Here is a 27,636-nt window from a genome sequence, read left to right as displayed (position 1 = left end):
TTTGGACTAAATAGATTTTCTATTGGCTTCAGATCTTGTCAAAGTTTGGCACCCAGTTCATAGGAGTGCTTATATTGATTTTCTGACATCATGTTTTCTGTAAAGATTTTATTGGTAGGTTTGCAAATGTGTATCAGACTGTGCAATCTCTCCATGAGTTGGTTTTGAAACCCAGTATGGGATTCTGAGATACATTACCAAGGATATTATTACAAGATAAATCATTTGCTTCATTGAACACATACAACAATGCATAAATGCCAGAAATCTGTAATGTATCTGTAATGGCAACAAGTTGGTCTTATTTGAAAACAAAGAAAATCCAATAAGAATATATACATATATTACTAGCAAATCACTAAATTTTAATATTCCTCAGATACATACCAGTTTCATGATTGAAATTTATTCTTTTAAAATCACAAAATATAACAACCCTGAGATTGTTGAATGTGTGGAGCCTCCATGAAACACAAAGGGATGTGATGACCTTCGACCTTCAGCCAATTAGGATGATATTTGAATGTATTCATTCAAAACCTGGTGTTTTAGGTTTACATTCAGAAACATAGTTAATTCTCTTTTTAAAAAACAAAAATTGTTGTGAAAAATTAGTATTTCATCAATCTACAATCTACTTCATTCCAGCCATATAAGGATATTAAAAAAAAACACATTCACATCATAACTTTACCATTAACATTCAAGTACGTTTATAATTCACTAGCTCCATTATTTGCACAAATGCAAAATCATACAAATGCTTTCAAAAAGGCATAAAAATGTTTTTAAATAAACATAACAATTTTATGAATTTAAAATGATGATCAAGTAGCAATAGTAAAGTAGTTTGATACAATTTAAAAAAATATTCAGAAATTCTCTAAATCAAGGAAGAGGGATTTGGGTTACTGTAATGTTCAAAATTCCGAAATAAAAAATATATGGTCATCAAACTAAGTTTTCCACAAAACAAACCCGAAAATTGATCAATAATTAATTTTTTAGTTTACAATTGGTTTCCATGGCAGAAACATTCTATCATATATCAAAATTTTGTTTGGTTTGTAGTGTTATGGATAATGTGGAATCCTATGGAAAATGTTTCGAAATAGCAGCTCGAAATTTTGTTTATGTTTTAATGGTAGCGAAGTACCTTAATTAACAATTTTCAGATGCTGAACTATTCCATAAAGGTCACTGGCCTATGAACTATCATAAAAGTTCCCTAACTTGACAATAATGAATGAATGATTACCAGACTGTAGTTACGATATTCATGTAACTCAATGTTGCATGTAAAAAAGATGTAATTAAAAAAGCAGACTCATGGGTAATGTGAGTTATCAAATGGCTTCCATAGCTACTGAAAACTAAATATTTCATAAATTTCCATTTAAAATAGTCTCAGTTTTTGAAAACAATTGTACTGCCACAAAACGATCTTGCAGCCATATCAATTATATCCCATAAAAGAATTCAGAAAAAAATTACATGATGAGGTCATATATTAATTGCACAGAATATTTAACTTCTTAATTTTTTCAAATTTCATATAAAAATTGTCATAAAATACATTAAAAAACAATTACTAAAACTGTGATCCATAATACAGGAATCAATGCAGCTTTATTATTGGAATGAAAGTAAATCTTGTGTAACATTAGTTCTGTATAGACCCAGTGTCTTGTGTCTTGCCTCTACAGCATGTCAGGTGTCGTTCTAATAGTTTCTCTAAATTTCCACAAGGGTACTCCACAGACATGGACAGAAGCAATGCGGCACCATAAGACATCACAGTCACACCAACAAAATGAAAGCTCTATAATCAAATAACATAAAATAAATGTTTAGAAAACAAAACTGGTGTATGATATAAATGACTTTTATTTAAGTTATAAATGTCATATTAACAACATTTGTGTCATATTAACAACATTTGTGTCATTTTAACAACATTCATGTAATATTAACAACATTCATGTAATTTTAACAACATTCATGGTATATTAGCAACATTCATGTCATATTGACATGTCATATTAACAACATACATGTCATATTAATAACTTAGGCGAGGGTTCTCCGAACCCGCTTATTCACATAGTTCATACCCACCATAGACTCCGGTTATTTTGAAGTAAGTAAGTACGTAATTCTTTATTGCTATCGTATCCCATTTGAGATCTTGACAAAAAGTACAATAAAGTCAAAAACATGTAATAATAAAAAAATGAAAATAAAAGGAAATACTAAAAATACAGTAAATGAATGAAATAAATACACATCTCACAATAAGAGATAAATGAATAATTGTAATATAATGTAAATAAATGTAAATCTGTGTTTTGTGGGGTTTTTTTTTGAGGCAGCTGGTACTGAAGTTATTGTTTGATTTTTTGCTCCCTAAGCATAAAGCAAGTATAAATGTGTTTTGAAATGTCTTTAATTATGTGATCGTTTTTATTATTTAATATGTTTATTAATGTCTCTCCATGCATTTTATGTTTAGTAAAAAGGCTGGTTTTTTCTTTATCATATAGCTGGCACGTGAAAAGGAAATGTTTCTCATCTTCAATTTCTCCAAGATCACAGACAGGGCATATTCTATCAGAGATGGAGATGTTTTTGTATCTGCCTGATTCAATCTGTAAACGGTGGGCACTTATTCTAAGTTTAGTCATTGCAGCACGATATAGTGGATTTTTAATTATTTGGAGGTATTTCTCAAAAGAAAAATCAGTTTTTATTTCTCTGTATGTTCTCAATTTGTTTTTGTGATGCACGCCCTTATCATCATCAAACATGCATTTTTTACTTTTTTTCTGGAATTGCATTTTAAGTTTTTCTGTGATGTCTTCAATAGTAGCATTGCTGTATTTAATTTGCCCATCTTTCCAGATATTACTTAAATTTAGGTTTTCCAAAATCTTTTTCACACCAGATACCCAGTTTTTAGTACCAGAATCATGCATCTTAATACCAAGCTTGTATGCTCCACATACTAATGTATTTTCAGGCATTTCCTGAACCCTCATCCAATATTTTAACAATTGTTTTGTACCCTGTATTGTAAGAGGGTACCTCCCTAATTCAATTAAACATGGCAAGTTTGAGGCTCTGCTGTTCACCTTTAATAAAAACTTGCAGAATTTGGTATGGAGTTTTTCCATGGGTGTTGACAAATTCCAAAGCTGTTTTGTGTGGGCAATAATATCACTAGACCATATTTCAGTGCAGTATAAGAGAATTGGTCTAACTATTGCGTCAAACATCTTCAAATGAATTCTGAGTGGTGTACAAGTTGCCGAAAATAATAGCTGATTCATTTTGAAGCAGGCCTTAAGAGTTTTGTTTTTTAGGTCTATCTGGGCTTTTTCTAATTTCCTTGTTGTATTTAAATTTATGCCAAGGTAGGTGTATGATTTCACTCTTTCTAGTACATCCTGGTTTATAAAAAATTTATATTTGTCTAGGCGTCTACCTGCTTTGTTAAATATGATTGTTTTAGATTTTTTAATGTTGATCTCCAACTTCCATTTGTGGCAGTATAATTGCAGGGAATTAATCACATTCTGAAGACCTGTATTGGTTTCTGAAAGGAGAAGCAAGTCATCTGCATAAAGTAAACATGGAAGTTGGTTATTTAATAAAGTTGGTGGGTCAATGTTTGATGCATTTATATGACTTTTAATATCATTTAAGTATATATTAAAAAGCAGCGGACTTAGACCATCGCCCTGTCTGATGCCTTTCTCAATTGGGAAAGTATTGGTCAAGCCGTTTTTAACCTTCACACATCCAGTAGAGTTTGTATAGATTGCTTTAATAATATTATAAAATTTACCAGTGACTCCATTGTTTCTGAGCTTGTGTAAAAGACCCACATGCCAGATGGAGTCAAAGGCCTTTTTGAAATCGATAAAGCATGAAAACAGGTACTTTCCATTGGTAGTATATTTTGTTAGCAACTGTTTTAACACAAAAATGTGATCGCGGGTCCCAAATTTTGGCATGAATCCTATCTGCTCTTTGATTATTAAATTTTTTTCCAAGAGATAGTTGCTTAAACGCTGTTTGAGAATGGATGTAAACAATTTGCTTAAAGTGTTGAGGAGAGTTATCCCCCTGTAATTACCAGGGTCTGTAGAGTCGCCTTTTTTGAAAATTGGGGTGATGATCCCTAGGTCCCAGGTGTTAGGGTATTGGCCACTAGCTAATATCAAATTAAAAAGTTTATCTAATGATTTTATTAGTGTGTTCCTGCCTGTCTTAATCATTTCATTTGTAATTTTATCAATACCCGGGGCTTTGCCATTTTTTAACTTGTTAATTGCATTGTGAATTTCAAGCTGTGAAATAGGATTATCCAGAATATCTATATGGAAACTGTTACCTTGATTTTTTTCATTATCCATGGTTACATTGATAATTGACATTTGAACTGTAGGCATCAATCAGCGATTCTGCCGGTGATGGAGGGATAGAATCTAGGTCAGGGGAAGCCCTGTGACCGAAAGATTCTCTTTCCCTTACGTCACGAACTACGTGACCGAGGCCATATGGCAGCGCCATAGATGGCTGTACAAATCACTCTGGTTCCTTTCTCTCCGCATCGAGGACCAATGCTACGGAAAAAGTGGGGTGGTTGGGGGGACCCAGAGTCTATGAACTATGTGAATAGGCGGGTTAAGAGAACCCTCGCCTAAATTCACTACGTTCAATTACCCACCATAGACTCCGGTCAGTCAAAATGACTATTTTGAACTGTAGGCAGAGTCAGACGCCGATAGGTAGCGGGTTTTCTGAGCAAACAGAAAAGTGATGAAAAGTCTTTTCCCAGTCCGGAATGAAACACTCTACAAAAATCACTCAACACCCTAGTTAAGACCCAAAAATAGGTGGTGTCTTACCTTGCCTGTGCTGTCCCCAGAGCAAGAAGTCAAAATGCTGCTACGGTGACAGGGTTCGGTGTGCCCGAGAAAGCCAGACCCCAACCCAATTCTGTGGGGTAGTAAGCTTTGGAAGTAAAGACTGAAACAGTTCTGCATGAAGTCATAGGCAGCAAAGTGGGACCTGGGAGCTTCCAGGGGAGTGCTGATGGTAGAGAAATCTGTCTGCATAAAATGCCGGACTGACTTATTGCCTATGCGCAGGTACCCTAGCGGTCGTTCAGGCTGGGTCAGCAAACCAAGACTGACCCGCTACAACGGGACCCAGCCTAGAGAGACCCTTTTCAATGGATTCGGTGTCTCTTAGGTGGTAGTTGATAAAGACGTTCTGCGTTCTCCAGAAGCCTGCCCTCCATGTGTGCTCGAGGGGGGCGCCTGACGCTAGCACTAGCGAGTTAGCAATCGCACAGACCTCATGCGCTCGTACTTGGTGTCTCTGCAAGCTCTGTGTTGAGGAAGTACAGTCGCAGTAAACCACCTGGTAATGGAAGTTGGGGAGGCCGGCTTATCCTGCCTGCCTGGGCCATAACACAAAGATATGTGCCTGGCACCCCGTTCCAAATCCTTAGTACGGTTTGGTGGCAATTCTGTGCTCAAACCGGGTAGAGAAGCAATTCCTCCAGACCCTCCGGGCAGACAAAATTTGACAGCCGGGGGGGTGACGATCGGGTGTGGATCGTGTCCTCGGATTTGGTTCTAGGCGAGAAACCCGATTTGTGTCTTTAGCACAACTTGATTGGCCATAACGGCGGTACATCATCTGCGAAGGACAATGCCCCCAGCTCTGGCTGACGCCTACCTGAGGCGAGGGCCAGTAGGAAGACTATTTTCCACATCAAAAATTTGAGTGGTGCTGATCGGAGCGGCTCAAAGGGCGGTCTGCTTAGAGCAGACAACACAACCGACAAGTCCCAGTTGGCCGGCTCCCTTGTATGGGGTCTTGGAGTCTGAAAAACAGTAAATAGTCTCCTAATAATAGGACAATCGGCTAGTCTTGTTCCCGTACATTTTGAGTGGTGGGGGGCAAGGCCGACCTGTAGCCAATGATCGCTGCGTATGACAAACCCACTTCGTCAAAAAAGTACTACCTGGCCAATAGAGGGATGGTATGGATCAATCTCCCTTCCGCTACACCAATCGGTGTATGCTCGCAGCCTAGAAATGTAGGCCGCGTTGGTGGAATCCCTGTTCGCCCTGGCCAGAATGTTGGCAGCCCGCTCAGATAAGGCTTTCGTATGTGCAGGTCTACTGAGAGCCTCTATGCGTGTAAGTGATACCTGCTGGGCTCGTTGGTAGTGCGCCGTCTGGTTGGGACGGCAGGTCCGGTAAGTCCGGAAGCACTGCTGGTGTTTCGACTAGCATTTCCAACAGAAGTGGAAACTAGGCCTTGCTTGGCCAATTGGGTGTGACCAATGATAATATGCAGGTGTGCACCTGACGAAGTTTTCTCCAGTGCCCGGTGAACTAGCGGGTTTTCTGTGCTTGGGGTGCCCTCCGCTTGCCCTAGGCAGGGCCAACTGGCTAGCGGATTCGATCTGAACCCTCTGGTTCATTGCACTCCGAAGCTCCGAGACTGTACCCACCATTCCCTGGACAAAGAGGGTGGAGAATGTCCAGTCTGCGTCACTGAGGTGGGGACGTACCCCTACTCAGCTTGTCGGCGAAAACATGTGCGTCTAAGGCCGTGCCTCGTAGCACAGTAGTGGCCCCGGCCAAGTGAGCCAGGTGACACTAGGGGGTGTCGCACGTAGATGTGCGGTGGCCCACCAGTAAAAATGTCGCCCAGTCTAGGAGGCTGGTGCGTTCTGCCTCCAAGGTCTCCAGAGTCCTGGGTGCGCACAAGAATGCGCTCAAGCAACTCTGCCCTCAGGGCTGGATGGGTTGTCTTCAATTGGTAAGAACGCCTATGGAACGCTGTCCCCCTTTGCCTGGTTTGCCAAATTCGTGGTACCGGGGTCTGGGGAAGGAGCCTTGGGATCCGGTTGGGAGCGTTTTGGTCTTATCCCCCACTATGGGGTCTGATCCCGAATCCCGACGCTCGTGGAGACAGAGACAGCTCGCTCAGACTGCGTCTGATCTACCCGGCCTGCCAGGGAAGCAATTGCCCTGACAGTCCCTCGACCAAAGCCCTCAACTCGGAAGCAAACCCGGCGCCGTGCAAGGAAGGGTCCACAAGGGGACCTGCAACAGGCCCCACAGGAAGAAAGCATCCAGGGGCACAGCCTCGCTGCAGCCGGTAAAATCAGGTAAACCACCGCCTGAAAAAACAGACTGAGGATGCCCTCCGATCAGCAGGGGGAGGCTGAGAAAAATATCGGTACCTCCACCAACGGGCCTCCTACTCGACGTCCCGGTACAACCGGTAGATTTTGATGGCTCTGAAAGAAAATCTCAGGCCTCAGAAAAACACACACCTTCACGCAAAAACCTCGAATTTTGTCGTATCTCAGATGCGGGTTCTATGCTGGTAAATTCTGAATATAACCACTGCACAGTCGACTCGAAACGCGAGGAGACCAAAAGGAAAAACGGCAGCGAGCCCTGGTGCTGTCATTACATCCATACATTGCTAAATACATTGCAAATAAAAGATGACATGCATGAGGGAAATCAAAGAAAGCTTAGAAAGAACTCCCGTGTCTGTGCAGTGTCCTATGATATCTATGTACCAAATTGCATTGAAATGTGATGATTACTATCTGAAATACCAAAAGCCGAAAATTAATTAATTATGCAAATTAGGTAATTAATATGTACTCATATTACCCTAAAAACTATCAGGTCTGTGCAGTGTCCTATGACATCTATGTACCAAGTGTCATTGAAATGTGAAAATTACTACTTGAAATATCAAAAGCGGAAAATTAAATAATTATGTAAATTAGGTAATTAATATCCACTGATATTACCTTAAAAACTATCAGGTCTGTGCAGTGTCCTATGATATCTATGTACCAAGTTTTATTGAAATGTGATGATTACTACTTGAAATATCAAAAGCTGAAAATTAATTAATTATGCAAATTAGGTAATTAATATGTACTGATATTACCCTAAAAACTATCAGGTTTGTGCAGTATCCTATGACATCTATGTACCAAGTTTTATTGAAATGTGATGATTAGTACTTGAGACATCAGTGGAAAAGCCGAAAATTGATTAATCATTATGCAAATTAGGTAATTAATATTGCACAGATTTTTACCCAAAACTAATCAAATCTGCGCATTAGTTTGGAGCATCTGTGTGCCAAGTTTCATCAAAATAGAATGAGTGGTTCTTTAGATATCAGTGGAACAGTCATGGAACAGCTAAAAATCAGCGAATTATCATGCAAATTAGGTAATTAATATGCATGGATTTTTACCAAAACCTAATCAAATCTGCGCATTGGCCCAGAGCATCTATGCACCAAGTTTCATCAAAAATCAATGTATGGTTCTTGAGATATCGGTGGAACAGACGGACACACATACACACATACACACACATATACACACACACACACACACACACACACACACACACACACACCCACACACACAGACACAGACACACACACAGACAGACACACTAACTGCAAAGACGTAAGGGAAAGAGAATCTTGGGGTCACGGGGCTTCCCCTGACCTAGATTCTATCTCTCCGTCACCGGCAAAATCACTGATTAATGCCTACAGTTCAAAATAGTCATTTTGACTGACCGGAGTCTATGGTGGGTAATTGAACGTAGTGAATATTCATGTCATTTTCACAACATTCATGTCATATTAACAACATAAATGTCATATTAACAACATTCATGTCATACTAACAATATACATCAAGCGACACATTCCATGTTATACGGGTGACATGTCATATCAGTGACATATACAATATATAAACTTGAAGTTAGTCATGTGATAAAACGGTTATCACTTGATATCACTTGTTCATAGAGCTGGTTTGTGCTTGTGTCGACATGGGTTGTCTTATCCACTCACCCTGAGCTTGTGGTTCATACTAGTCCATGTAAAAGGTAGTATTATAGTATTACCGGTAACACATATCAAGTATATCACCACATACCAGGTAGTCACCATGCAGTGGTTTCACCACATAGTCGTAATATCAGCAATATGCACCATCGAATGCCAATCTATTATCTTGGAAGTACACGTATGTGGTACTAATAACAAATGCCATACTTACCAATATATTGATAGTAAAATGCAGTGGTGTGGCAAACGCAAATACTAAAATGTCCAGTATCATTGGATGAAGTAAATAAGCACAGAAAGTCAGTCTACTTAATGGAATCCAAAAACTATGAGACAAGAAGTCTTCAACAGCACCTGTGGAAGTGACAGTAATTTATACAATTTTAATAGTAACACTGTAATTCAATGAAATGCAATACAATTGGACACGATGCAAACTGAGGCAATGTAATGTGATACAATGTGACATGATGCAATTTGTTTGTATGGGTAAAGTTTGAATTAAATCAGCCCTGGCATGTCAGAGATAAAGCACCAGAAAATCATTTTTTTAAATGAAATGGGCACCAATCAGCCATTTTAATTCAGATCCGTAAAAAAAAAGATGTGCTTCAAAGTACCATGATGTTCTATGTATGTAGCAAGTTTGAACAAAATTTGCATATGCACGAGTGAGCGCTAGTTCTGGAAAGGCAGAAAAATGGCTGCAATTCAACTTTTCGGAATTAGATTACAAGATAAATGCATGTGTGAATGCATGACACTATGTATGACGTATGTGTGTCTGAAATACAGGGAGAATGATGCACATATGAATGGATGCACAGAGGTAAAACTACTACCGTAAAATCTGTATTAGTAGCAGCATCCCTAATAGAATCGCCCCATTCTTTTAGAATAATTGAGAACCAAAAATTCATCTTTTCTCCTTATGTGTAGGTGCTCTAATAGAAGCCACATCCTGTCTATTGCATTGGACCATTTTAATAGAAGCCACATCCTGTCTATTGCATTGGACCATTTTAATAGAAGCCACGGTTTCTAATACAGATTTTACAGTAGTCCCTGTTTTCAGGCACTAAAAAGTTGACATATAACTGTATGTGCATACCTTGTTTGAAATTAGTAAAAAATAGATTTTTTCAAAAAAATATTGGCTATTGTTATACAAATTTTTTTATTTATGTTTTATTTAATTTACTGACTGTTGTATTACTACATTTTTACTGTTATGAGCTGATATAAATTGTATTCCTAAGGATGTAATAGATTACTATTATTTACTGTAACTCAAAGATAATTTAGGTAATTTTATCGCTTCAAATTAAACATGAGAGAGTCCAAGAAACAATATTCATGATTAAAGTATTAAAGTTTCACTCAATTTTTTTAAATATTCACTATGATATAATAAAAAAAGCTGACCTCCTATTCCATATCTGCAAGCAAACACAACCCATGACAGTGTAAGAGACCAAGCAAATCTACTAAATGTTCCATATATGACATTCTCAGCGGTAGACAACACATGTCCATGTGCTGTGCTGTATAAACCATACACACAGGACAGTGCTACAATGGTTGCTAGGCACCAACCAATAGCAGCTACCATCTAATGAATAGAATAATAGATATATATTGTGAATGCAAAAGCAAATTTGATTAGTTAGGGACGACATCAAAAGATCGATGTCGGATAAAAAACTTAATTTCTTTATTTTTTTTCCAAACCCCCTCACCCCCCACTGAAACTTAATTGATAAATATTGGTCATGGCGTCAGAATACATTCACCATTCAATACAAATTGATAATCGGACAGTAGTATTGCATAGCAGTTGGTTGGCGGGTGGGTGTAAAAAGACTTTACAAATGCACCTCATTTGACGCACATATTTACACTCGAACCAAACCATTTTCTCGTCGTGGATGTTTTTTTTCCTTTTCGGTTATTTCTGTCCATGATTGGATAGAAAAAAAAACGAACTACAAATACTCCAAGATTTTTTTTACTTAAAAATCGTTTAAATTGTTTTCGTAGGATGGCAACTTTTTGAGGTCAAACCCCCCACCCCCAAACTAAAGCAAATAAGTTTTTTATCCGACATCGATCTTTTGACGTCGTCCCTTACAAAGATCAAATCTGTCAGATACCAAATCTGATAAATGGATGGTCAGCTAAATTACTTGCATAAACTGAGAAAACTGTAAAACACACAACATGGTGAAGACTGGGGCTTAAATGGTTGCCTGTGCCATTAATAATCTTGCTAGAATATTTATAGACATGGTTTCAGAGCAAAGATTATGTGTATATTATATTCAGAAAAGTAATAATACTCTTATCTGATAAACACAGCATAAGAAAACAAGTAAATATGATAATAACTGATTAAAAGTGACATCAAACAGGGTCTACAACCACATGGACACAATGAATTATATACTTACTGGTGACACTGTCACTTTCAGTTTTTTACTTCTTAATCTTTGCAGTACATATCCCATTGCCATGCCAACCAAATATGGAGCAATACGACAGTATGGTTTGATATATACAGAATTTGTGAAATTCGGTCCAGTCCTGTCAAGCAATGGCGAATTATAATGAGAGTTGTCATAGTGTAATAAAACTGCTACAGGTTAATGTCTGGTCAGAGTACATGAGCAGACTTGACATGTTATAATACAAGATAACAAAAGAGCAACAGTGCACAAGTTCATACATAGGTATGAATTACTTCAGTCCAGAAGCTTAATATACAAGGGGAAATCACTGGTGGCTATGTGGTGAAATCACTGGCGACTATGTGGTGAAATCACTGGTGGCTTTATGGTGAAATCACTGGTGGCTATGTTGTGAAATCACTGGTGACTATGTGGTGAAATCACTGGTGGCTCTATGGTGAAATCACTGGTGGCTATGTGGCGAAATCACTGGTAGCTATGTGGTGAAATCACTGGTGGCTATGTGGTGAAATCACTGGGGCTAGTTGGTGAAATCACTGGGAGATACGTGGTGAAATCACTGGTGGCTCATTTTAGATTTTAATTCCAGGTTTCCCTTTATAAATATTATGTGTGCCAAGTAGAATTGATTAATGTAAGACATGCAAGTGGCAGAACTGATTTGGATTGAAACCAGCAATTTTCATAACACTGTGCTGACACACTACCTATTATGATACACATAAGGTTTGAATGGTATCCATCCATACTTACTCCAAACTGTCTGGTGTGTCTCCAAGAGCAATTATATTCAAATCATAGACACCAATTAGAGTACCAGTAACTATAAAACTTGCTGTCAGTATACATGACAAGATTATAAATCCCACCTTCCTAGATCTACAGAGAATAATATAACCAGACATGCACAATCATCATACAATGCAAATAAACAGAATACAAATTTTCAAAAATATAATGACTTAAATGCCTTCCTTTGTTCTTGTTAAAAATTATTAATTAAGTGATATTTTTAATAATGCTTATGTTGGAAACACATGATAGATGAATTTGTGGCATATATTTTAATGGTGTTTTGGAATTTATTGATTAGTGTACATCTTGGTTGTTTTTAGTATCCTCACATATTCCAAGACCATGTATTAAAACTTTGGCCAAATTTACTTCGGTTTCTACAAACGAGTCTTTGTAAGCAAGCAGGATGTGTTCTATGCCAAAAGTTTAATTGACATGAACATGAAACTCGCACAGAATGAGATCTACATGTATCACCACGGTTATCAAATTTACTTTATCTTATGAATCATTGAGATACTGTGATTGGACAACTCACATGCATTCTTCATTTGTCACCATCATTACCCTGATATCAAGTAGTCATGGAAACATATCATCTTTTTAAACAAATATACATACCTGTACAGTGGTATTAATATAATTGGAGAAATTACATAAAACTGCCAATCGTTAGATAAATACCATGTCCAACCTAAACACTGTCAAGATAAAATTAAGAATGTTGTCTGTCGTGTGAATTAGTAAAAGTATAACTATATTGATCAATATTAGAATGCTGTACAAGTGAAGATATATTGCTGAAATAATTAAATTAATAAAAATAGTTATTTTAAAAGTAGAATGACACATTTTTGTCCTTTTTCAGTAGTTATATATAACCTGTATAAGCCACTCTCATTAATAAGAATTGAGGATATGGTAGAAAAATGTAAAAATGAATATTTTCATTTTAATTGCTATGACAACCATATGTATGGTTGGCACCAGTACATCTATGACATGATGTCATACTTTACCCATAATCCTTTGCTAAAAATTAAGATGGCAGACTACATATACTGAAGAAAAGTGGAATAAAAGTTGCATTATCCTGTATCTGTTGAATCTTTCATTTGAAAGCATTATGTTGTTAACTTCAAGTTACCATTGGATATGTAAACAATGCAAAGATTTATCCAAAAAATAAAAACTTGTTATACTGAATATTACACAGCATGAAGTATAGGGAGTTTGCTACAATGCATTACTTTTAACCTTTGACCTATTTTACCTTGCATAGAATAACATGTACAACATTTTCCATATTTTTCTAAAATTTTGAATTGGATTACATTTCCATTAGAATCAAAATTAACAAAGGAATCATATAAAAATGCATAAAAATGTTGCACCAAACAAAAAAATTATCAATAAACTACCTCTTCTGTAAGTGAATCTGGATAGAAGTTATTGATATATAACAAAGTGGACCACCAGTATTTCTCACAATAGGGTTTAGGTAACATTTTAAACCACATTGGTCCTTGTCCCACCCAGGGTAGAATAAACATCCATACAAGTATTGCCATAGCAACAGTTGGGGTTAATCTGTGAAAGAAAAATATAGCATTAGCTTTCCACCAATATTCAAAGAACAATGAAATTCACATAAGCAAATAAAAATTAAAAATAGTTGTGTAACCGTAGATACCTACCTCCAATATTCAAAGAACAATGAAATTCACATAAGCAAATAAAAATTATAAATAGTTGTGTAATCGTAGATACCTACCTCCAATATTCAAAGAACAATGAAATTCACATAAGCAAATAAAAATTAAAAATAGTTGTGTAACCGTAGATACCTACCTCCAATATTCAAAGAACAATGAAATTCACATAAGCAAATAAAAATTAAAAATAGTTGTGTAACCGTAGATACCTACCTCCAATATTCAAAGAACAATGAAATTCACATAAGCAAATAAAAATTAAAAATAGTTGTGTAACCGTAGATACCTACCTCCAATATTCAAAGAACAATGAAATTCACATAAGCAAATAAAAATTAAAAATAGTTGTGTAATCGTAGATACCTACCTCCAATATTCAAAGAACAATGAAATTCACATAAGCAAATAAAAATTAAAAATAGTTGTGTAATCGTAGATACCTACCTCCAATATTCAAAGAACAATGAAATTCACATAAGCAAATAAAAATTAAAAATAGTTGTGTAACCGTAGATACCTACCTCCAATATTCAAAGAACAATGAAATTCACATAAGCAAATAAAAATTAAAAATAGTTGTGTAACCGTAGATACCTACCTCCAATATTCAAAGAACAATGAAATTCACATAAGCAAATAAAAATTAAAAATAGTTGTGTAACCGTAGATACCTACCTCCAATATCGATGAAAGTAAAATTTAAACCAAGGCAGCCTGCCACCAGTTTTCTCTAGGGTATCCATTGCTAAATACACCACCAATAGACCACTACAATGTACCAAAATAATATATTTTACATCATAACATGCTTACTTTAAATTTAAAATGACTGAAGCAAGGCTCTATATTTGGCACTAGACCTGCGGAAAAACTGTCTCAAGTATCTAAGTGAATCAAGATTACATCATTGTGAGTGCTGCTCATAATATTTGATTTGTAGGGTAAAAAATAATGAGTATATAAAAACCTTGTACTAATAATACAAATTATTATACATCTGTTGCCGTAATGCCATAAGTTACAGCGTGCTGTAATTTTGCGGTAATGCACTGGGTATTTTCATCCTACCATATTAGGAAATGCAAATTCCAAATATGGAGCGATTATGCACATGAGCATCCTTTAATAATAAAAACAAACATGGCTGCCCCCAGAGTTTGGGCGGACTCCACACAAAAAAGTTTGCTAAATCTGTTCTAAAAGTTTTGGATTTTGCCATTCCCATGATGTATTCTTCGAAAGGAAAGATGCTGCACGTCAGTCGATACTGTCTTCGAACATACTTTACGGTATACTTGTAATAACCTCATACTTTAAAATGAAACATTCATATTTTAAAATATACCACTATAATATCATATTTTTCAATACACCATTTGTCATGACATAAAAAATGCTTTTATTAACTACACCTATGACAGCTTACCTTAGAAAAAAAAATGTATCCACAGAAAAGAATGCATTTGAAATGGCTTGGAACGTGAGTTCCTGTGCAACTTTGGAACCTGTTGCTAAATTATCTGTAAGAATAGAAAGTAAATGCACTCATAATTAGAATTAATGTGTTAATAAGTTCTTATTATGAGTTTTTTTATTTTATGTGGGAATGTGTGAATGAGATTCTATTGCATTGTGGGACTGAGTGAATGAATTCTCTTTGTATTTTTAGAACAATAAGTCATTATTGCTTTGTTGAAAAGTTTTTTTATTGTGAGAATGTGCTATGAGATCACTGTATTGTTTTAATGAGTCAGTTAGTTCCCATTGTATTGTTTTGATGAATCAGTGAGTTGCCATTGTATTGTTTTGATGAATCAGTGAGTTGCCATTGTATTGTTTTAATGAGTCAGTGAGTTGCCATTGTATTGTGAGAATTTGGCAGAGACTTTCCATCATATTGTGGGAATGTGTCAATGCATTCCCATTGTATTGTTTGAACATGCCAATGAGTTCCCATTGTATTGCTTGAATGTGTAAATGAGTTCCCATTGCATTGTGGAAATGTGTCAATGCATTTCCATTGTATTGTTGGAATATGTCAATGAGTTCCCATTGTATTGTGGGAATGAGTAAATGAGTTCCCATTGTATTGTGAAATTGTGTCAATGAGTTCCCATTGTATTGTGGGAATGTGTAAATGAGTTCCCATTGCATTGTGGAAAAGTGTCAATGCATTCCCATTGTATTGTTGGAATATGTCAATAGGTTCCCATTGTATTGTGGGAATGTGTCACAATGAGTTCCCATTGTATTGCAGAAATGTGTCAATGAGTTCCCATTGTATTGTTGGAATGTGTCAATGAGTTCTCATTATATTGTTGGAATATGTCAATGGGTTCCCATTGTATTGTTGGAATGTGTCAATAGGTTCACATTGTGCGAATGTGGGAATGTGTCAATGAGTTCCCATTGTAATGTGGGAATGTGTCAGTGAGTTCCCATTGTACTATGGGAAAGCATAAGTGGCTTTAATGAAGCCATCATGTGCCAGTCATTGGAAAACTTACCCATTGGTGCCATCATGTGCCAGTCATTGCAAAACTTACCCATTGGTACCAACATGTGCCAGTCATTGCAAAATTTATCCATTGGTAAAATCATGTGCCAGTCATTGGAAAACTTACCCATTGGTACCATCATGTGCCAGTCATTGCAAAACTTCCCCATTGATACCATCATGTGACAGTCATTGCAAAACTTACCTATTGGTACCATCATGTGCCAGTCATTGGAAAAACTTATCCATCGGTACCATCATGTGCCAGTCATTGCAAAACTTACCCATTGGTACCATCATATGCCAGTCATTGCAAAACTTACCCATTGGTACCAACATGTGCCAGTCATTGCAAAATTTATCCATTGGTAAAATCATGTGCCAGTCATTGGAAAATTTACCCATTGGTACCATCATGTGCCAGTCATTGCAAAACTTGCCCATTGATACCATCATGTGACAGTCATTGCAAAACTTACCTATTGGTACCATCATGTGCCAGTCATTGGAAAAACTTATCCATCGGTACCATCATGTGCCAGTCATTGCAAAACTTACCCATTGGTACCATCATATGCCAGTCATTGCAAAACTTACCCATTGGTACCATCATGTGCAAGTCATTGGAAAACTTACCCATTGGTACCATCATGTGCCAGTCATTAGAAAACTTACCCATTGGTACCATCATGTGCCAGTCATTGCAAAACTTACCCATTGGTACCATCATGTGCCAGTCATTGCAAAACTTACCCATTGGTACCATCATGTGCCAGTCATTGCAAAACTTACCCATTGGTACCATCATGTGCCAGTCATTAGAAAACTTACCCATTGGTACCATCATGTGCCAGTCATTGCAAAACTTACCCATTGGTACCATCATGTGCCAGTCATTAGAAAACTTACCCATTGGTACCATCATGTGCCAGTCATTGGAAAACTTGCCCATTGGTACCATCATATGCCAGTCATTGGAAAACTTACCCTTTGGTACCATCATATGCCAGTCATTGCAAAACTTACCCATTGGTACCATCATATGCCAGTCATTGCAAAACTTACCCATTGGTACCATCATGTGCCAGTCATTGGAAAACTTACCCTTTGGTACCATCATATGCCAGTCATTGCAAAACTTACCCATTGGTACCATCATATGCCAGTCATTGCAAAACTTACCCATTGGTACCATCATGTGCCAGTCATTGGAAAACTTACCTATTGGTACCATCATGTGCCAGTCATTGGAAAACTTACCCTTTGGTACCATCATATGCCAGTCATTGCAAAACTTACCCATTGGTACCATCATATGCCAGTCATTGCAAAACTTACCCATTGGTACCATCATGTGCCAGTCATTGGAAAACTTACCCTTTGGAACCATCATATGCCAGTCATTGCAAAACTTACCCATTGGTACCATCATATGCCAGTCATTGCAAAACTTACCCATTGGTACCATCATGTGCCAGTCATTGGAAAACTTACCCTTTGGTACCATCATATGCCAGTCATTGCAAAACTTACCCATTGGTACCATCATGTGCCAGTCATTGCAAAACTTACCCATTGGTACCATCATGTGCCAGTCATTGCAAAACTTACCCATTGGTACCATCATGTGCCAGTCATTAGAAAACTTACCCATTGGTACCATCATGTGCCAGTCATTGCAAAACTTACCCATTGGTACCATCATGTGCCAGTCATTAGAAAACTTACCCATTGGTACCATCATGTGCCACAGGAATGTATGTCCTAATATAACCCATGTCATACTGATAACACGTAACCCATGCAAACACCGGATTGCTTTTTCTGGTTGTGATGTGTCCAACACTCTGGCAATATTTCGGTTAAAGGCAAAACACAGGAAAAACTCTTGGATAAAATCTGCCAAAAAAAATACAATTTTGAACAAGAATTTTTACAAGCATTGGTTGAACGTCTATCTGGGCAATAGCTGTGATTTTGAACATTTTTCAACATGGCGACATATTTGACTTTTCACCCAACGCCCGATAAAGTTGTCATCATGTACCATAAGCCCTGAGGTTCACCCTGGCAAAACTGGATTTCAATAGATGGCGCCCTCTGGAGACCAGGACATAACAAGTGGCCATTTTTTTCCACTTGCAAGTAATTTAATGTACAACATCGGTATATCGTGTATATACTATGCTTTCAGTGTCCACATTTCAGCAAAAGCTGTTATAATTTGACACTAAGGAAATATATTATTTCAAATAAATATCAGAGAAAAAAAGACTGATAATCACCACTATAGTCACTTTAATAATTAAAATTAAATACAATACGTGTCAAAATGATGAGGATGCACTCAATATATCAAAACACTAATTATATGTACATCATACTTACTAGTATCCTGAGAGAGGGCAGCAAAGTGAACAACTGGTGTGTCCTGTAATCGTGTATAGTCATCGTTGCTGTCTTCATTATACACTTCAGTTTTTGTAATCAAAGGTTGACCCGCTTTTATACGCGCTGAAATCCGTAAAAAGATGTCAACACACCAACCAATCAACATAAGCGTTGCTAATAAACAACACAGAAATCTAAAAATAAAATATATTCATGAATAATTGGCATGGAATTTATATTTTTGGAAAAAAATGTTTATTTTATATTCCGATCCCTTTTTAGATTATTTTGGTGATAAAATGTATACTGTATTTGCTTCATTAGAAATGCATTTGCAAGTATATATAAACCAAAAATAATATTGTTGTATACTGAATCATCAAAGCATTAATTATTTTGACCACAGAAATACTTCTGATATCTTAAATGAGTAAGCACAAGCACTACTAATGAAGCAACTACTGTATATACAAATAAAGTACTTATGTAACAAAGTGTTGATTTTTTCAGAATGTAACAGAAAAGAAAATACCAAAAATCCGACATTTTAATTAATGGTACATAGTTACAGGCTAAGTTCCCAGAAAAGTCCCAAAATCCAGACATTTTAATTAATGTTACATATTATTGAATAAATTACTTTTCAAAAAATAATGAACATCAATAATTTAAAAGATATGGGTTCACAATAAAGAACCAATCAAGGATGAGTTTCATTTGCAAAGTTCTTTAAATTTGTTCTCACCAACCGAACAGAATACAATAGAGAAGGGCAAAATTATCGTTCTATTTAAAACAACAAAACATGAAATACAGACTTTATGAATACTCAAGAACACTCAAAGATGAACACATCAGTTCTTTCATAGACTTTCTCATGTAAAGTTGATCCTCTTGCAATTCATGCAACTTTAAATTGGGATCTTCACAAAATGCATACAATTGATATTCCTTTATACTTACACTGTAAAATAAAACCCTGCACTGTATGGTTTGGGCGGATCTTGAGCACAGAAGACAGATCCTCTATCAACAATTAGTTTTCCAAATCCTAAAGTAGCTACAAAAACAATAGAAACAATATGAGTAAATTGAGTTTTAGCTCTGAATATCTAAAATAAAAGCAATTATTGCAGACCACGCAAATTTAATTACAATATGTATATGTTATTCCAACATAAATAAACATGAAAAACATAAACCAAAAAAATATTCACTAATTTACAGATCAGTATCACTCCTAAATAACAACTATACTCAGAAATGTAAGCAGTTTGTCATCGAGGTAGATATTAGGAACACGTAGAATACTCAATACAATATCAGTGAGTGAGGGTGAAATGTCTGACAAATATCATCAAGGTGATTTAAAAATCAGACTATGCCGCCACACCCTTGTAAGCACATTGCAGTCTATATGTTACAATACCCACTACTTACCATTGATAAATAGTTGCATACCATTAGCTACATCTTGACTACTGCATTCATCAACAATACACAGCCCCCACTCAATGGGCAATATAGTCTAGTAAATCCAAATATACATAATAATTATGAATTTGTACAAGTTGAATTATGTTACTGTAATCTACTGTATTTTCATAATACACAAACTTTTCTAAAGTTGAATTATATTATGTTACTGTAATCTACTGTATTTTCATAATACACAAACTTTTGTACAAGTTGTATTATATTATGTTACTGTAATCTACTGTATTTTCATAATACACAAACTTATGTACAAGTTGAATTATATTATGTTACTGTAATCTACTGTATTTTCATAATACACAAACTTTTGTACAAGTTGAATTATATTATGTTACTGTAATCTACTGTATTTTCATAATACACAAACATTTGTACAAGTTGAATTATATTATGTTACTGTAATCTACTGTATTTTCATAATACACAAACTTTTGTACAAGTTGAATTATATTATGTTACGGTAATCTACTGTATTTTCATAATACACAAACTTTTGTACAAGTTGAATTATATTATGTTACTGTAATCTGAGGTATTTTCATAATACACAAACTTTTGTACAAATTGAATTATATTATGTTACTGTAATCTGAGGTATTTTCATAATACACAAACTTTTCTAAAGTTGAATTATATTATGTTACTGTAATCTGAGGTATTTTCATAATACACAAACTTTTGTACAAGTTGTATTATATTATGTTACTGTAATCTGAGGTATTTTCATAATACACAAACTTTTGTACAAGTTGAATTATATTATGTTACTGTAATCTGAGGTATTTTCATAATACACAAACTTTTGTACAAATTGAATTATATTATGTTACTGTAATCTACTGTATTTTCATAATACACAAACTTTTGTACAAGTTGAATTATATTATGTTACTGTAATCTGAGGTATTTTCATAATACACAAACTTTTGTACAAATTGAATTATATTATGTTACTGTAATCTGAGGTATTTTCATAATACACAAACTCTTGTACAAGTTGAATTATATTATGTTACTGTAATCTGCTGTATTTTCATAATACACAAACTTTTGTACAAGTTGAATTATATTATGTTACTGTAATCTACTGTATTTTCATAATACACAAACTTTTCTAAAGTTGAATTATATTATGTTACTGTAATCTACTGTATTTTCATAATACACAAACTTTTGTACAAGTTGAATTATATTATGTTACTGTAATCTACTGTATTTTCATAATACACAAACTTTTCTAAAGTTGAATTATATTATGTTACTGTAATCTGAGGTATTTTCATAATACACAAACTTTTCTAAAGTTGTATTATATTATGTTACTGTAATCTGAGTTATTTTCATAATACACAAACTTTTCTAAAGTTGAATTATATTATGTTACTTTAATCTGAGGTATTTTCATAATACACAAACTTTTGTACAAGTTGAATTATATTATGTTATTGTAATCTACTGTATTTTCATAATACACAAACTTTTCTAAAGTTGTATTATATTATGTTACTTTAATCTGAGGTATTTTCATAATACACAAACTTTTGTACAAGTTGAATTATATTATGTTACTGTAATCTACTGTATTTTCATAATACACAAACTTTTCTAAAGTTGTATTATATTATGTTACTTTAATCTGAGGTATTTTCATAATACACAAACTTTTGTACAAGTTGTATTATATTATGTTACTTTAATCTGAGGTATTTTCATAATACACAAACTTTTGTACAAGTTGAATTATATTATGTTACTGTAATCTACTGTATTTTCATAATACACAAACTTTTGTACAAGTTGTATTATATTATGTTACTGTAATCTGAGTTATTTTCATAATACACAAACTTTTCTAAAGTTGAATTATATTATGTTACTGTAATCTGAGGTATTTTCATAATACACAAACTTTTGTATAAGTTGAATTATATTATGTTACTGTAATCTGAGGTATTTTCATAATACACAAACTTTTATGAATGATTTACTGTACTTTCTTGAATAAAAGTGCATATCCAATATTCACATTCACAGTACTAAATCATTAAAATATTACTTATTTTGACCATAGAATAATAATCTGACATAAGCACTTGTAACAAATACAATATGTGAAATCAAATAGTAAATATGAATCTATTGTCTAAAGTACATTTTCAGAAAAGCGCCCTCTCTCAATCCACAACCTCAGGAATTTAGTACTATGTGCAGGTCTCATGCGAGTCTAGTCGTCATGGTAATTGCTTTAAAGTGGTGCATATTTGGATTGGCTGAATAAAGGGGAAAAATGTTACAACTATTTACACATTTATTCAAAGATAACAGGATAACAGTATAAAAGATTGGCTATACACGTAATATGGATAATATAAACTTAGTTTTTAACAAATAACATGTACATAAGGTGAAAGACAGAGAGCTGTACTTTTCTTTGTAAACATATTTATAAAAATTTATAAATATTCAATAGTGAATGCCTATGAACTCATTGTCTATGCCCATATTGTACACACATGCATAGCAACTATGAACGCCCACTCATCTTTACAAATGAGGTGCTTGCAGATTGGACATTGAACCAACTCATTAATAGTAATTAGAAAGTGTGTATAATATATTCTGAGCTACTATTAAACCAAGTTCATACATATGACAAGTTTACTGCTTTTTTTCAATTATAGAATACTATAGTTTGAGAAATTGATATTTATATTAAAGTTTATATATTTTTTTGAATGTAAAAAAAATTTGTATTATTGTTTTTAGTTTCCTCAACTAAATGAATTATACTTGTTGAGTGTTTTTTATGAGCCAGAGTATATATGTACAGTATTTGCTTTTTTAACCGACTTAAATGACATCTGTGTGTTTATGGTGAAGTAAAGTCATATTTTAATGGTCCAGTATATAAAAAATACAATTTTTGGTTTATGTGTTTGTAATTAGACAAATACAGTATTTCTCTAAATATATTATTTAAAGGCAAGGCAAAAACAAGAAACATGAGACAAATATTCACAGTATATGTATCACATATGTAGTATAATATGTTGGGTTAACTGTTTTTAACTTGTCACCTTTCACAAAATAAAGCTAAATAAATATTTTTTTCCATTTTTTTTGTCAAGGACTATAGCAAACTGTTTGATCTAAAATTAAAACAAAATGTATAGAAAAATAAACTAATGTAAGAAATGTTGCATCCAAATGTTGGCAGAAAAAATTATGCCATTCAAAGGTTTAACCATTTCAATACCAGTTCCCTCTTTTCATCACAAATTCACCAAATAGACCTGTTTATAGTCTGTGCTTTCCTTCAGAAGATTGGGACAAAAATAGCCAACTTTTTTGGGTAAAAACTGAAAATTTACTTAAATTTTGTCTGTTGGCTCCAAAATTAGGGTTCATTTAGGGAAATATTGAGGAATATAAGAAATAAATGCAGAAAAATTTAGGTGAGAAAGTCTGGTGGTAAAAAGGCTAAGTGAGTTGCAGACAATGCTGATGGGAGCTAACAAAGGTCTTGAATATTTGTACCTTACACCAAGGTCAGAGATCTCGACATCTACTCGGTGGTTATTATTTTGTTCAACAAGCTGATCATGTGATATGCGTTAACTCCCATCGAATGAAATTTACTGTATTACTCATGGCTTTTCTCTTGTCTTAATTTAATTGTGAAACTCAAAATTGAATGAAATTTTCTGTAAAACTTTGATATATTGCATCGTTTTTTCAAAACCTCTCAAAAGTTATCATACTGACGACAAATTGGATTGGTTGATGAAATTTTTTTTGTCAAAATTCACAAAAATAACTGCTTAACTAATTATGCAAATTACATGCACAAAATAAATGTGTATGATAAAATCAATAAAGTATTTGAACTTTCAATTTTAATGTATTTTTGCTTAATTAATTAGTAGTTAATTAGTAAATTAGATTTTAAGCCAGTAAGTCCTTCTAAACACAGGTTTACCCACAAACCCCTATGAAGGCAAACCATGTACCCCGAAATAAATTCAAGACTGATCAGTTAGGGACACACTCACGTTTTTCTTTCCCATTGGTATTACTGCGTATAGTTGTGTATAACAATATTGCATTGCAGTCATATTACGACACAATTCAAATGATCCCAGCCAGGCTGTGTTACCATCCAATATACCAGCACCCACTTTTCCCAGAGAGTCCACAACTACAAACAAAAGTAAATGCTTAGTTAAGTAATCTATTAAATTTTGTCATTTTGCAGTAAACTCATACCAGCTTGAAGAAAAGACCATGATAATAATTAGGACAAAATCAAAGATGGCAGTCACCAATTATCAAGGTGGAACACAAGGATGTATTACAAACACAAGCGACTTTCAAACTATTGGACATTTTATTGGCCTAAACAGAACTTTCTAAAGATGATGAAACCAAATAACCACACAGGTCTAACAGAACGAATACGGTACTCTAATTTTTCAATTGAGAGTTTTTATAAATTACAAGCAAACTTTTTTTTCTTCCGCGTTTGATATAAATATTTATCATTGGAAGTTATCAATCAGCAAAACATAAAAAATATCTTATTCAATGAAGATTTACAAAACCAATATTTTGATGATTTTCTCTCTGTAGACCATGCCATTATTTTAATTTTTAAACAATTTCTCATAAAAAAAATCATGGTTTAAATAAAATTGGTCTTGGCTATTGTTACAGATGTGAAATACTTACCAAATCTAATTGTACTGACAAGGCAGTTTCATATCCCTTTAAATGTTATATTTATTATTGCCCAAATTTTGATGTGACATTTTTCCTTGTTTTTCTGTAATTCCGTCATCAATTTCCAATCAAGTATATTTAATTTCCTATTGGCTACAGTTCTTATTCAAATTTGTTGAAATAATATGGAAAAAAAATATTTATTTGTAAAAGATAACAAACGTCTTCTAACATTCAAAGGGTCAAAGGTTATGAGAATAAATTAAAAAGATTTATACAAAGCTCTGAAAACTGAATGTATTTTGTTCTGCAGTTCAACAGTTGTGACTATATACAATTCATGGAGGCCACAAAAGCACATATATTCCTTTTGTTTATTTATCCAGGGATTTGAGGTCAGGTTAAATGCAAGATCAAATCATAGCCAAGTTCTTTCAAGTTATTGTTATCAGTCAAATACATTGACACTATTCATAAACTTTGTAGCTATAAGATTGAGTTAAAAACAAATATTTGTAAATCTTAATCTAATTGAGATAAAGCTAATTAGCTAATGTTGGTAAATCTCAACCAAACTGTACAGAAATACAGGTACCGGGTATGTTATGACCTTTGGGTCATACAGATTTGATGAGTCATCCATGCACAATTGTCACATGTACTAACAATATGTCACTGTCAAATAAGTTAACAAAGTACAGACAAATAAGGAATAAAATAAACAGTTTGTCATGATCGATTGTTTGAGAATGTTGCAACATACATGCAGCATATTCCATAATTTGAGGGTGTGCATAACATTTTAGTTGTTGTTAAAATGTAATTACAATGTACAAGCATTTTTAGTTCTCCTGATATTTGTATTTTTGTATATCACCCTACCCCTGATTATGATAAAATAAAACAAAATACATATACACCTACTCAATCAGTTAATCAAAACAATATCTTCCTAACACTTTCGTTGACTAAGAGGTCAAACATTTGAAATTCATCGAGTGGCTTGAAAAGTGTAACCAGTGTATCTTATCTGTACAGTTGTGCAAACATTTATTTCCCCTAACGTTTTGCATGCATTTTTTTTTCTGTGTCTATAAGCCTGTGCATTTTTTTGTTTGTTGACAAATATTCCGGTCACACTCATGATTTCAATTGGTCGACCCTTAAATTGTCTGTGTTCTCCAGTGGTGTCCATAGTAACAATAAATATTCAAATAACTAGGACATCTAAAAACTAACACTCACTTGGTATAAGTTTGGTTGTGTCATTAAAGAGATCGCCCAAAGCGTGGAGACACTGCTCAGAAACCGGGTCACTCGATGAGTTGGTAAGAACATGCTCGGCCAGACCGTTGTGTATACGTATCAAGGAGGAAAGTGGAATAACGCAGTTAACAGGGAAGAATTGACAAGACAGTGCCAAACATAGCAAGGTAGCTACTGACAGCACCGCCATTTTGTACAGTAGTGAACCTGAATACCGCCTAGCACGCGTTTTTACCAGACTTATACAGAGCAGTACAACACGATTATTCTCGGCCGCGAGTTGACGTCACTATTTTCAGCATTTCTTTGGTTCATTGGGAGGTGTCATCGGCGTCCACTTAAAGCACGCCACCACATGACGACCTTTATAGATGCTCAAAGTCACGTCCTTGAATCATCTACCGGTAATCAAATTAACAAAAAAAAATTGAAATAACTTTTGTGTCGATTCCGAATATCCACCCACAAGCTACTGATTGAAACAGGAAGACACAAGATCTTACCTTCTGGTTCGTTTTTTGTTTGTTTCTTATTGTGTTTTTGTAACTAAATACAATGTAGTTCTGAAAATTATTCGGTCAGTTACCATTGGATGGCATGCAACTTTGCAAAAGAAGTTTTTGTCCAATTTATTCTTTGAGCCTGGACTGTTATTCCTGTCGTTGGCGGCGTGCACTCGATGCTTTTATATTAATGATTCATTTTACAACCGACTTTATCATACTAGACAAATATAAATCGTAGTTTTCTAAATGATACGCATAGTCTTTACTTTTAGTCTTCGTTTTTTTTAGTTTGAATCGTGATTACTTTCACAGGCCGTGTAACTTGTGTTTGTATTCCAGTGAGCAGCATAGTAGAGCAAAAAATCTCACATTATGACACATGCATTCTGGGAAAACATGTACCATAGATTGTTTTTATGTTCACTTTAATGATGCATGTGAAATTATTTGCTTTTATTTACAGTGATTTTTATATGGACAGTGTAATGGACATTAATTTACTATTTTAAAGTCCCTAGAGATCCAAATTCTAAACAATTTGTAAAGTTGTAAAAGTATAAAAACAAATGTAACGCTACAAATATTGACTGTGATTGTTTGACTTTCTCTATAAACTCTCCAGGGTTGGCGGGGAGGGCGTCGTCACGAATCGCATAGTTTCGTGAACTTGATTTTGTACTTTTTTAGTAGGTCATGGCACGCATAGTGAATTTGCTAATATGTAAACAGAAATTAGTTTTCAGTGTCAAACCGCACAAAAAACATCGAATTCTGCCGAATTTTGTTGGCGGTTGGCTCAATATTACCCCCAACGGATAGATTAGTTTGGCTGTGAAAGATTGGTATTT

General features: G+C 34.7%; 1 protein-coding gene across 1 annotated transcript; it reads right to left on the bottom strand.

The window, feature by feature from the left end:
- Positions 1-276: 276 nt before the first annotated feature.
- LOC102803133 (nose resistant to fluoxetine protein 6-like) lies at positions 277-26,560 on the bottom strand. Its single transcript, XM_085500514.1, has 15 exons — positions 26,262-26,560; positions 24,350-24,495; positions 20,241-20,328; positions 19,764-19,860; positions 18,798-18,994; positions 18,138-18,308; positions 15,339-15,432; positions 14,588-14,680; positions 13,619-13,787; positions 12,819-12,898; positions 12,156-12,281; positions 11,385-11,517; positions 10,360-10,546; positions 9,146-9,288; positions 277-1,822 (listed from the first exon to the last, which is right to left on the bottom strand). The coding sequence occupies exons 1-15, from the start codon at positions 26,470-26,472 to the stop codon at positions 1,664-1,666; spliced, it is 2,094 nt and encodes a 697-aa protein (XP_085356640.1). The 5' UTR covers positions 26,473-26,560; the 3' UTR covers positions 277-1,663.
- Positions 26,561-27,636: the final 1,076 nt, after the last annotated feature.

This window comes from Saccoglossus kowalevskii, chromosome 6 (assembly GCF_978046115.1).
Source record: "Saccoglossus kowalevskii chromosome 6, keSacKowa6.1, whole genome shotgun sequence".
Lineage (NCBI taxonomy): Eukaryota > Metazoa > Hemichordata > Enteropneusta > Harrimaniidae > Saccoglossus > Saccoglossus kowalevskii.
The sequence above is the reverse complement of the archived record's forward strand: the minus strand, read 5'-3'. Positions and strand labels throughout refer to the sequence as shown.

Bases quoted from the DNA above. Each gene is read 5' to 3' on its own strand.
- LOC102803133 (XM_085500514.1), bottom strand. From the start codon at position 26,472: ATGGCGGTGCTGTCAGTAGCTACCTTGCTATGTTTGGCACTGTCTTGT. The intron at 14,681-15,338 runs GTAAGCTGTCAT...GGTACATTGTAG, and splicing joins GATACATTTTTTTTTCTAAG to TGGTCTATTGGTGGTGTATT. The intron at 10,547-11,384 runs GTAAGTATATAA...TCTATTCATTAG, and splicing joins TGAAAGTGACAGTGTCACCA to ATGGTAGCTGCTATTGGTTG.